Source organism: Pteronotus mesoamericanus, unplaced genomic scaffold (assembly GCF_021234165.1).
Source record: "Pteronotus mesoamericanus isolate MK-2021 breed Mesoamerican mustached bat unplaced genomic scaffold, CSHL_Meso_final contig_433, whole genome shotgun sequence".
In the NCBI taxonomy this organism is placed as follows: domain Eukaryota; kingdom Metazoa; phylum Chordata; class Mammalia; order Chiroptera; family Mormoopidae; genus Pteronotus; species Pteronotus mesoamericanus.
Genome location: NW_026555163.1, coordinates 1279190 through 1290873, shown reverse-complemented (window position 1 = coordinate 1290873; position 11684 = coordinate 1279190). Strand labels below are relative to the sequence as shown.

General features: G+C 42.8%; 2 protein-coding genes across 2 annotated transcripts in view; one reads left to right on the top strand and one right to left on the bottom strand.

Annotated features, from left to right (window-relative positions):
• LOC129073804 (zinc finger MYM-type protein 5-like) overlaps positions 1–2533 on the bottom strand; it is a 32952-nt gene extending 30419 nt beyond the window's left edge. Inside the window, exon 1 of the mRNA XM_054577469.1 lies at positions 2283–2533. Coding sequence (XP_054433444.1) covers positions 2283–2506 — 224 coding nt within the window. The 5' untranslated portion in view covers positions 2507–2533. The remainder of the gene's footprint in view (positions 1–2282) is intronic.
• Positions 2534–5705: 3172 nt separating this feature from the next.
• The window catches only part of LOC129073802 (zinc finger MYM-type protein 5-like), a 37115-nt gene continuing 31136 nt past the window's right edge, over positions 5706–11684 (top strand). Inside the window, exons 1-3 of the mRNA XM_054577467.1 lie at positions 5706–5881; positions 6809–6877; positions 8166–9485. Of these exons, the coding sequence (XP_054433442.1) occupies positions 8524–9485 (962 nt within the window). The 5' untranslated portion in view covers positions 5706–5881; positions 6809–6877; positions 8166–8523. The remainder of the gene's footprint in view (positions 5882–6808; positions 6878–8165; positions 9486–11684) is intronic.

Here is an 11684-nt window from a genome sequence, read left to right as displayed (position 1 = left end):
AAGAATGAGCTTTAGCACAACCTGATAGGTAAGGAATGCGGTAGAAACTCAAGGAGGTGGGTGGGGCACCCATGGGCAGCAGCAGCATCAGAGGAATATTTAAATGGCCAATCGGATCCTCCTGAGAAGAGTGGGGTCTGAACCATAGGTGGGGATCTCCAGCCTATAGCACCAGACCCCAAAAAGTACACAGATAACAACCAGCTGCAAAAAGGGGCAGGGTTGCTCTCTGACAGAGATGGGCAGCTGGAGATGCAAAGAGCCATTTAAAGGGCCTATGAATAAATTTTTTTTGCAACCACTTACCCTGGGCTTTGGCAAAGGCAGGGCAGACTGGGCTAGAGATGCTTGAGGAAAGACTGGGGAAGGAGGTTTTGGGGAGAGAATTGAGGGAATAGAGAGTAGGATCCTGGTGCTGATTCCTCCCCTAAATGGCAGCAGACACCTTGCTCAGGCAGACCACTCCCCTGAGTGGCAGCAGCATGAGAGGACAGAGTGACTAGATTAACAGCTGAAGGAGACAGCCACAGACAGTAGATTCCTAGAAGTCTGGAACAGACTGTCTAAGGTCAGACAGGGCCAACATCTGACATCATCAGAGGCAGATCCAGAAAGAAAAAACAATGGTCTCCTACCACAGAAATTCACAACAGAAAGTCAGGAAGTCAAGACATATCAATGGAAGAAACAGAAGCAAAAAAGAGTCGTCTCACAAATAATGGGAAGACAAAGAAACACCCCCCAATTGAAGGGAAAGGAGGAAATCCCAGAAAAAGAAATAAATGAAATAGAGGCAAGTACATTATCAGATACTGAGTTCAAAACAATGGTTCTAAGGAAGTTCAATGAGCTCAGTGAGCTCAGAGAGAATTGCCAAAAATTCTCGGGAAAGTAAGAGGAACTTACTGCAAACTATATCAGCATGAAAAAGGACACAGACACTATCAAGAGGCAAGAAATGAAAAATACAATTTATGAATTGAAGAACATAGTAGAAGGAATCAAAATCAGGCTAGATGAAGCAGAGGATAGAATCAGTGAGCTAGAGGACAAGGTAGAAAAAAGCTGCCAGAAAGAGCCAAGAAAATGAAAAGAGACTCAAAAAGAATGAAGAGGTGTTTAGGGAAATGCAGGACAAGAAACGTAGTAATAATAAAATAAACAAATAAATAAATTTTTCCACAAGTAATTGATGATAGTTACAGTTACGTAATAGGTAACATTTATTCTTAATAGGTGATATGTCAATAATATGTTAATTCAGTGAATGCTTACAAGAGGTAGGAAGTGTTCTTTTTCTCACTTTACCATTAGGAAACTAAGACTCAGAAGGTAAAGAATCTACACTTACCCAAGTCTCCATTACTGGAAAGGATAGAGTCAATTGAAATCTCGAGAAGTTTGATTCCAGAATCTAATTCATAGCCACTATGTTATATGTAATTAAGATACAAAACAATTTTTAAAAGTCACTTATCTTTTATTATAATGAACAAATTCATTAAAACAAAATTCACATTCAACAAAGTTTATTTCAGCTGTAACCATTGTGGCTCAGTTACTTGGGCATTGTTCCACAGAGTGAAAGGTCACTGGTTGGATTCCAGGTCAGGGCACATGCTGGGACTGTCGGCTCAGTCCCCGATCAGTGTGCATGCAAGAGGCAAATGATTGATGTTTCTCTCCCTCTCTTTTTCCCTCCCTTCCCCTCTCGCTAAAAATAAATAAATAAAAATCTTAAAAAAAAAAAAAAGTCTTCTATTTCAAAAATACTCTTATCTGTGGAATTAGGAACCAAGAAAAAGGAAAGACCTAAAGATAAGCACTCAAGAGGATTCCTTATCAATGGGCAAGAGTCCATAAAAAATGAACACTTCTAATATAAAAAAGACCCTCCATAAATTTTAGCAGATATGGAAAACTCAGTAAAAGGCTTGACAGATAAAGCTGAGACAATCTCAGGAAACCACCCCCCCCCAAAAAATTAGAGGATAAGAATTATAGCTACTATTAACAATATATACAGTGGTATCTCGATACTCATCATTAATTTGTTTCAAAACTTGTGATGAGTGCTGAAACTAATGAGTAATGAACAAATTTTTCCCCATAAGAAATAATATAATTAGAAATAGATCATGAAAATTTCTCCAGAAATTTCACATTTTACTGGACTATTATTAAGTAATGAGGCTGTTTGTAATACAGAACTGTAAAACTAAACAGACATGGATAAAAAGAGCAATTACATAAAAATAAAATAAAATTTAACTTCACCTTACCTGTACTGAGAGAAGTTCCTGGCATAATGGGATAGTGGTGAGGTAGAGGAAGTAGGGTCCTCTTCCAAGACAATTTCAGGTGATTTCTCAGGGGATTCCTCTGTTTTCTGTCTCTTGGCTTCACCGAACACTGTTGGAGACTCAGATTTAGGGAGATTAACTAACAACCTATTAAGAGAAACTTGTTTCTGTCTATTTTTCAAAATGTTTCTAAAGTGTGACATTGTCTGTTCATTAATCAGGTCCACATTTCGGCTTCTAGAGCTTTGTCTGGGTGATACTTTTCCACAAAGTTTTGAACTTCCAACCCATTTTCCACAATTTCCTTAATCAATGCAGTAGATGCTTCCTCCCCTTCCCTCCTTATCACCTGTACAAATTTCCTCAGCCACTATCTGTTGCTGCTCCCTTTGAAGTTCCGCAGCTCCTCAGTGCCGAGCTCTGCTCTGTGCGCCTCCACTAACTCTTCAACATCTTCATCAGTGACCTCTCCATGCCTCACCGCACTATGAATACCAGTTCTCTTTTTTAAATTTATCAAACCATCCATGACTGGCTTTAAATACTTCAGTGCTCTCACCACTTGTTCCAGGCTTGTCTTTTAACAGATCAGCATGCAATTGCCTAGCTTTCTCACAAATAATTGCCTCAGAAATGCTGTCACCCACTAACTCTTTTCCTTAATCCAGATGTAAAGCAATTTTTCAACTTCTTCCAATGTCTGTGAACGTTGCTTACTCACAGACTTTACTCCTTTAGCAACACTTGCAGCTTTTATTGCTTCCTTATTTCTCACGATCGTCGAAATCGTCGTTCTCGGCATCTTGAACATAAGAGCAATATCAGTCACACCTATACCACTCTCATACTTAGCTACAATCTCTTTTTTCTTTTCGATTGTGGTTCTTATTAACTGCCTTTTAGGCTTAGTGGTATCACTCTTAACCTTTTTGCGACCCATGATTAGTCTTTAAAATGCACAAAAGTACAAGACAGTAATGACGAATATGTGGGGGTTCTGCACTGTTCCCGAGCTACCGTGAGGCTGATGTGACCTTCTGTTTCATTGTGAGAGAGGGGCACCAAATGGCGAGCAAGTGATGAGTGATGAAACATTTTCTCTTGTGGGGCAGCATTGTGACTCATACAAGTTCTAGCAAAGGCGACGATTCCCGTGCAACCGCCAAGTGCTGAAACACTTTTTTCTCGTCAAAATGAGACGAGTACAGTGTTTGACTGTATATGTGTACATGTCCCATAACTTATGGGCCAGGCACTTTACCAATTTTTATACTCATTTCAATCTTCATAGCAATCCTGGGAAGAGAAACATAACTTACTCATTTATAAAATGTGCATACTAAAAGAGCATTTAACTGAATAGGATTTGGATTTGTAAATGTGCAGAACAAAGGTTCAAGTACTGACCCTTAGTTTATACTTGCCAAAGAGAGAAACTAGGTACCCCACCCACTCTGGTTGCCGCTAAAAACCTGACCCTTTGTTCCACATCATGATGAAATACCCTAGAAACACTCTGATGAGGAAAATGCTTTTCTAAGTGATTATAAAAGGGTCGGTGACTTGTTGCCCCGTCAATCTCAGTCCCTGCTAATTCTGTCCCTAAAAAGGTCCATTAGAGAGCTACAATTATATCTACATTCCATCATCTCCCCAAACTACTGGAGAATGTAAAATATCACTACTTCAGGTTTCGTAAGAAAATTACCCTATTGAGTAATATTCAATTCTAAAAGCTAGACGTAGCACTCTATATCCTGACACTCTGTCCTAGGTCTTAACTAAAAAGGTGTGCGGTGAAGCATAACAGAGTAAGTGCAAAACCAACTTTGGCCAGGAGCAATAAGGGCAAAGGGAAGGCATGACTACTACAATGGACAAGTTTCTTTTTAATGACCAATGGAAACTCTCTAATCAGCTTGAAAGGACAAACCAGGCAGACCAAAGACTACCACAGGGGGTGTCCAACTTTTGGTGTCTGTGGGCCACGCATTAAATACACAAACACTAATGAAAACTGACAAACAAAAAAAAGGTTTTAAGTAAATTTATAATTTTGTATTGGGCTACATTCACAGACATCCAGGGCCACAAACGCCCTTGGGCTGTGGGTTGAACACCTCTGCCAGCATCCCAGATAATGAATGTAGAATCATTAAAAAAAGAAAAAAAAAATCACCATTTTAAGACTCCTAATAAAATTAGGTCAAGCAAGGATTGGTGTTAAGACTGTTATCTGAACAGCTGACATAGAGCTAGGTATTCTACTGTGCCAAAACAAACACCAAACAGATTACTTTCTGGTAAAAAGGGAAAAAACACATTCACGTCATAAAAAGAAGGATTAAGCAGTCACTACCAATTCAGCGGTCCACCTCTGAAACACGAAGTACTGTGATAACCAGACAACCTTTCTCCTGCTATGATGCTAGCTGGGGACTTGTCCACCGTGACTCTGGGAACAGGGCCCACCCAAGCAATTAGCTCTTTGACTTCAAGATAAAGAAAGGCAGTCACACAGAACAACACCGTATTACTGCACTCAGTGTATGAAACAGGAAATCAGGGTCGAAATTACTCACAAAAGGATATGTTTTTCTCCTTAACTTCTGCCAAAGTATCACCAGATTGGCTTGAAGGGGATTCCTGGTCCTAAAATGAGAGAAAAGATGAAAAACGCTTTAGTTACAGCCAACCTGGACGTTGCAACAATTCCTCCTACCCTGCAGAGGGAAAACAGAGGGACAAAGAATAAATTCAAGCACTCTTTTGCCCTCCCACCCACCAATTCCGGCGGGGAGACCAGACTTAAAAATTCCATGGTGTCAAAACCACCGAGAGAGAGCTAAGTCTGTTCCTTCAAACTACAGAACAGGACAGGGCACCCGGCCAGCTCCAAGAAGGGGGGGTGCAGGTGCGGTGCCTCGAAGCCAGCAAGAGAATGGCCTTCCCCTCCTATAACCCATCCGGCATCTCCCCAGTCACTGACAGCAGCTCAGGCTCGCTGAAGTCCTGCTGGGCTGAGATCTCCCAGTTGTCCCAAGCGTTCGCCCTGGGCCGGAAACTTGCCCTCCCTTAAGCCTTAAAATCGCGCCCTTATAAGACCTGAAAAAGTGGAAGGGACCCGCCCGGACCCGGACCTGGCCCTCTAAACAGAGGGACCCCTCAATCCCGCCCAGCTCCGGTTGAATGGGAGGACTGGGCGCCCCCGGCCCCGGCCACGCACGGAGAGACATTGGAAACGCCGGGGGTGTGGCCTGCGCCTGACGGACAAGCCTCCCGGGCTGACCCTTAAAAGGGGCTCTGAAGGAAGGCATATGCGACCAATGGATTTGCCCTAGGCGCCCCAGGGCCCTCCCCGCCAGCCAATGGGGGTGCGGAGGGCGGGGTATGCTCGGACTCGGCGGCGCCGCCGCCGCCGCCGCCACCGCCTACTCCGCATTCTTCGCCTCCTCCGCCTCCTCCGCCTCCTCCGCCTCCTCCGCCTCCTCCGATTCCTCCGCCTTCTCCGGCTCCTCCTGGTCACAGCGCTAAATCTGGGACCCGATCGTGCGGAGTTGTGTGCTTTGCCGAAGCGGGTAGGTCGGTGTAGGTAAGGTTCTTTCCGCGGAGCCGCAGCTAAAACCAAATGAAATTCGTCCACGCGGTCTTCGCAGTCCTGACCCGTGGACGGTGTGGCTGTGTGCCTCGTAGCTTCGGGACGCAGAGATGAGCGAGAGCGGCCTCGGGAGCCTTCTACCGGCCTGGGACTCTAACCCTCGAGGCTGGACCGCCGTCGCCGTGGCGCGTCGGGTCTGAGGACTCGTCCGTACTCGCTCCTCGTATCGCGTGCGGCCTGAGGGCTGCGGGCGAGTCCGGGAGGGGCCGGTGAGGAAACCGGGTAGTGGCGTCGCGGGCATTTTCCTTTCTCTCCGGGTGCGATGGGGGAGGGGCGCCCAGTCCTCCCATTCCGGAGCTGGGCGGGATTGAGGGGTCCTCAAGTTTGAGGGCCAGGTTCCGGGTCCGGGCGGGTCCCGCTCCACGCTCTTTTTCAGGTCTTATAAGGGCGCGATTTTAAGGCTTAAGGGGAGGGCAAGTTTCCGGCCCAGGGCGAACGCTTGGGACAACTGGGAGATTTCAGCCCAGCAGGACTTCAGCGAGCCTTGGAGTTGGTGTCCAGTGACTGGGGAGATGCCGGATGGGTTTATATAGGAGGGAAGGCCATTCTCTTGCTGGCTTCGAGGCAACGTCTACCCCGCACCCCCGCTCCCTTCCCTTGAGCTGGCCGGGTGCCCCTGTCCCGTTCTGTAGTTTGAAGGAACAGACTTAGCTCTCTCTGGTGGTTTTGACACCATGGATTTTTAAGTCTGGTTTCCCCGCCGAATTGGTGGGTGGGGGAGGGCAAAAGAGTGCTGAACTCCTTTATTCTTTGTCCCTCTGCTTCTTCCCTCTGCAGGGTAGGAGGAATTGTGCAACGTCCAGGTTGGCTGTAACTAAAGCGTTTTTCATCTTTTCTCTCATTTTAGGACCAGGAATCCCCTTCAAGCCAATCTGGTGATACTTTGGCAGAAGTTAAGGAGAAAAACATATCCTTTGTGAGTAATTTTACCCTGATTTTCTGTTTCATACACTGAGTGCAGTAATACGGTGTTGTTCTGTGTGACTTGCCTTTCTTTTATCTTGAAGTCAAAGAGCTAATTGCTTGGGTGGGCCCTGTTCCCAGAGTCACGGTGGACAAGTCCCCAGCTAGCATCATAGCAGGAGAAAGGTTGTCTGGTTATCACAGTACTTCGTGTTTCAGAGGTGGACCGCTGAATTGGTAGTGACTGCTTAATCCTTCTTTTATGACGTGAATGTGTTTTTTCCCTTTTTACCAGAAAGTAATCTGTTTGGTGTTTGTTTTGGCACAGTAGAATACCTAGCTCTATGTCAGCTGTTCAGATAACAGTCTTAACACCAATCCTTGCTTGACCCAATTTTATTAGGAGTCTTAAAATGGTGATTTTTTTTTTTTTCTTTTTTTAATGATTCTACATTCATTATCTGGGATGCTGGCAGAGGTGTCCAACCCACAGCCCAAGGGCTGCTTGTGGCCCTGGATGTCTGTGAATGTAGCCCAATACAAAATTATAAATTTACTTAAAACCTTTTTTTTGTTTGTCAGTTTTCATTAGTGTTTGTGTATTTAATGCGTGGCCCACAGACACCAAAAGTTGGACACCCCTGTGGTAGTCTTTGGTCTGCCTGCTTTGTCCTTTCAAGCTGATTAGAGAGTTTCCATTGGTCATTAAAAAGAAACTTGTCCATTGTAGTAGTCATGCCTTCCCTTTGCCCTTATTGCTCCTGGCCAAAGTTGGTTTTGCACTTACTCTGTTATGCTTCACCGCACACCTTTTTAGTTAAGACCTAGGACAGAGTGTCAGGATATAGAGTGCTACGTCTAGCTTTTAGAATTGAATATTACTCAATAGGGTAATTTTCTTACGAAACCTGAAGTAGTGATATTTTACATTCTCCAGTAGTTTGGGGAGATGATGGAATGTAGATATAATTGTAGCTCTCTAATGGACCTTTTTAGGGACAGAATTAGCAGGGACTGAGATTGACGGGGCAACAAGTCACCGACCCTTTTATAATCACTTAGAAAAGCATTTTCCTCATCAGAGTGTTTCTAGGGTATTTCATCATGATGTGGAACAAAGGGTCAGGTTTTAGCGGCAACCAGAGTGGGTGGGGTACCTAGTTTCTCTCTTTGGCAAGTATAAACTAAGGGTCAGTACTTGAACCTTTGTTCTGCACATTTACAAATCCAAATCCTATTCAGTTAAATGCTCTTTTAGTATGCACATTTTATAAATGAGTAAGTTATGTTTCTCTTCCCAGGATTGCTATGAAGATTGAAATGAGTATAAAAATTGGTAAAGTGCCTGGCCCATAAGTTATGGGACATGTACACATATACAGTCAAACACTGTACTCGTCTCATTTTGACGAGAAAAAAGTGTTTCAGCACTTGGCGGTTGCACGGGAATCGTCGCCTTTGCTAGAACTTGTATGAGTCACAATGCTGCCCCACAAGAGAAAATGTTTCATCACTCATCACTTGCTCGCCATTTGGTGCCCCTCTCTCACAATGAAACAGAAGTCGTCACATCAGCCTCACGGTAGCTCGGGAACAGTGCAGAACCCCCACATATTCGTCATTACTGTCTTGTACTTTTGTGCATTTTAAAGACTAATCATGGGTCGCAAAAAGGTTAAGAGTGATACCACTAAGCCTAAAAGGCAGTTAATAAGAACCACAATCGAAAAGAAAAAAGAGATTGTAGCTAAGTATGAGAGTGGTATAGGTGTGACTGATATTGCTCTTATGTTCAAGATGCCGAGAACGACGATTTCGACGATCGTGAGAAATAAGGAAGCAATAAAAGCTGCAAGTGTTGCTAAAGGAGTAAAGTCTGTGAGTAAGCAACGTTCACAGACATTGGAAGAAGTTGAAAAATTGCTTTACATCTGGATTAAGGAAAAAGAGTTAGTGGGTGACAGCATTTCTGAGGCAATTATTTGTGAGAAAGCTAGGCAATTGCATGCTGATCTGTTAAAAGACAAGCCTGGAACAAGTGGTGAGAGCACTGAAGTATTTAAAGCCAGTCATGGATGGTTTGATAAATTTAAAAAGAGAACTGGTATTCATAGTGCGGTGAGGCATGGAGAGGTCACTGATGAAGATGTTGAAGAGTTAGTGGAGGCGCACAGAGCAGAGCTCGGCACTGAGGAGCTGCGGGAACTTCAAAGGGAGCAGCAACAGATAGTGGCTGAGGAAATTTGTACAGGTGATAAGGAGGGAAGGGAGGAAGCATCTACTGCATTGATTAAGGAAATGTGTGGAAAATGGGTTGAAGTTCAAAACTTTGTGGAAAAGTATCACCCAGACAAAGCTCTAGCAAGCCGAAATGTGGACCTGATTAATGAACAGACAATGTCACACTTTAGAAACATTTTGAAAAATAGACAGAAACAAGTTTCTCTTAATAGGTTGTTAGTTAATCTCCCTAAATCTGAGTCTCCAACAGTGTTCGGTGAAGCCAAGAGACAGAAAACAGAGGAATCCCCTGAGAAATCACCTGAAATTGTCTTGGAAGAGGACCCTACTTCCTCTACCTCACCACTATCCCATTATGCCAGGAACTTCTCTCAGTACAGGTAAGGTGAAGTTAAATTTTATTTTATTTTTATGTAATTGCTCTTTTTATCCATGTCTGTTTAGTTTTACAGTTCTGTATTACAAACAGCCTCATTACTTAATAATAGTCCAGTAAAATGTGAAATTTCTGGAGAAATTTTCATGATCTATTTCTAATTATATTATTTCTTATGGGGAAAAATTTGTTCATTACTCATTAGTTTCAGCACTCATCACAAGTTTTGAAACAAATTAATGATGAGTATCGAGATACCACTGTATATATTGTTAATAGTAGCTATAATTCTTATCCTCTAATTTTTTGGGGGGGGGTGGTTTCCTGAGATTGTCTCAGCTTTATCTGTCAAGCCTTTTACTGAGTTTTCCATATCTGCTAAAATTTATGGAGGGTCTTTTTTATATTAGAAGTGTTCATTTTTTATGGACTCTTGCCCATTGATAAGGAACCTCTTGAGTGCTTATCTTTAGGTCTTTCCTTTTTCTTGGTTCCTAATTCCACAGATAAGAGTATTTTTGAAATAGAAGACTTTTTTTTTTTTTTTTAAGATTTTTATTTATTTATTTTTAGCGAGAGGGGAAGGGAGGGAAAAAGAGAGGGAGAGAAACATCAATCATTTGCCTCTTGCATGCACACTGATCGGGGACTGAGCCGACAGTCCCAGCATGTGCCCTGACCTGGAATCCAACCAGTGACCTTTCACTCTGTGGAACAATGCCCAAGTAACTGAGCCACAATGGTTACAGCTGAAATAAACTTTGTTGAATGTGAATTTTGTTTTAATGAATTTGTTCATTATAATAAAAGATAAGTGACTTTTAAAAATTGTTTTGTATCTTAATTACATATAACATAGTGGCTATGAATTAGATTCTGGAATCAAACTTCTCAGATTTCAATTGACTCTATCCTTTCCAGTAATGGAGACTTGGGTAAGTGTAGATTCTTTACCTTCTGAGTCTTAGTTTCCTAATGGTAAAGTGAGAAAAAGAACACTTCCTACCTCTTGTAAGCATTCACTGAATTAACATATTATTGACATATCACCTATTAAGAATAAATGTTACCTATTACGTAACTGTAACTATCATCAATTACTTGTGGAAAAATTTATTTATTTGTTTATTTTATTATTACTACGTTTCTTGTCCTGCATTTCCCTAAACACCTCTTCATTCTTTTTGAGTCTCTTTTCATTTTCTTGGCTCTTTCTGGCAGCTTTTTTCTACCTTGTCCTCTAGCTCACTGATTCTATCCTCTGCTTCATCTAGCCTGATTTTGATTCCTTCTACTATGTTCTTCAATTCATAAATTGTATTTTTCATTTCTTGCCTCTTGATAGTGTCTGTGTCCTTTTTCATGCTGATATAGTTTGCAGTAAGTTCCTCTTACTTTCCCGAGAATTTTTGGTAATTCTCTCTGAGCTCACTGAGCTCATTGAACTTCCTTAGAACCATTGTTTTGAACTCAGTATCTGATAATGTACTTGCCTCTATTTCATTTATTTCTTTTTCTGGGATTTCCTCCTTTCCCTTCAATTGGGGGGTGTTTCTTTGTCTTCCCATTATTTGTGAGACGACTCTTTTTTGCTTCTGTTTCTTCCATTGATATGTCTTGACTTCCTGACTTTCTGTTGTGAATTTCTGTGGTAGGAGACCATTGTTTTTTCTTTCTGGATCTGCCTCTGATGATGTCAGATGTTGGCCCTGTCTGACCTTAGACAGTCTGTTCCAGACTTCTAGGAATCTACTGTCTGTGGCTGTCTCCTTCAGCTGTTAATCTAGTCACTCTGTCCTCTCATGCTGCTGCCACTCAGGGGAGTGGTCTGCCTGAGCAAGGTGTCTGCTGCCATTTAGGGGAGGAATCAGCACCAGGATCCTACTCTCTATTCCCTCAATTCTCTCCCCAAAACCTCCTTCCCCAGTCTTTCCTCAAGCATCTCTAGCCCAGTCTGCCCTGCCTTTGCCAAAGCCCAGGGTAAGTGGTTGCAAAAAAAATTTATTCATAGGCCCTTTAAATGGCTCTTTGCATCTCCAGCTGCCCATCTCTGTCAGAGAGCAACCCTGCCCCTTTTTGCAGCTGGTTGTTATCTGTGTACTTTTTGGGGTCTGGTGCTATAGGCTGGAGATCCCCACCTATGGTTCAGACCCCACTCTTCTCAGGAGGATCCGATTGGCCATTTAAATATTCCTCTGATGCT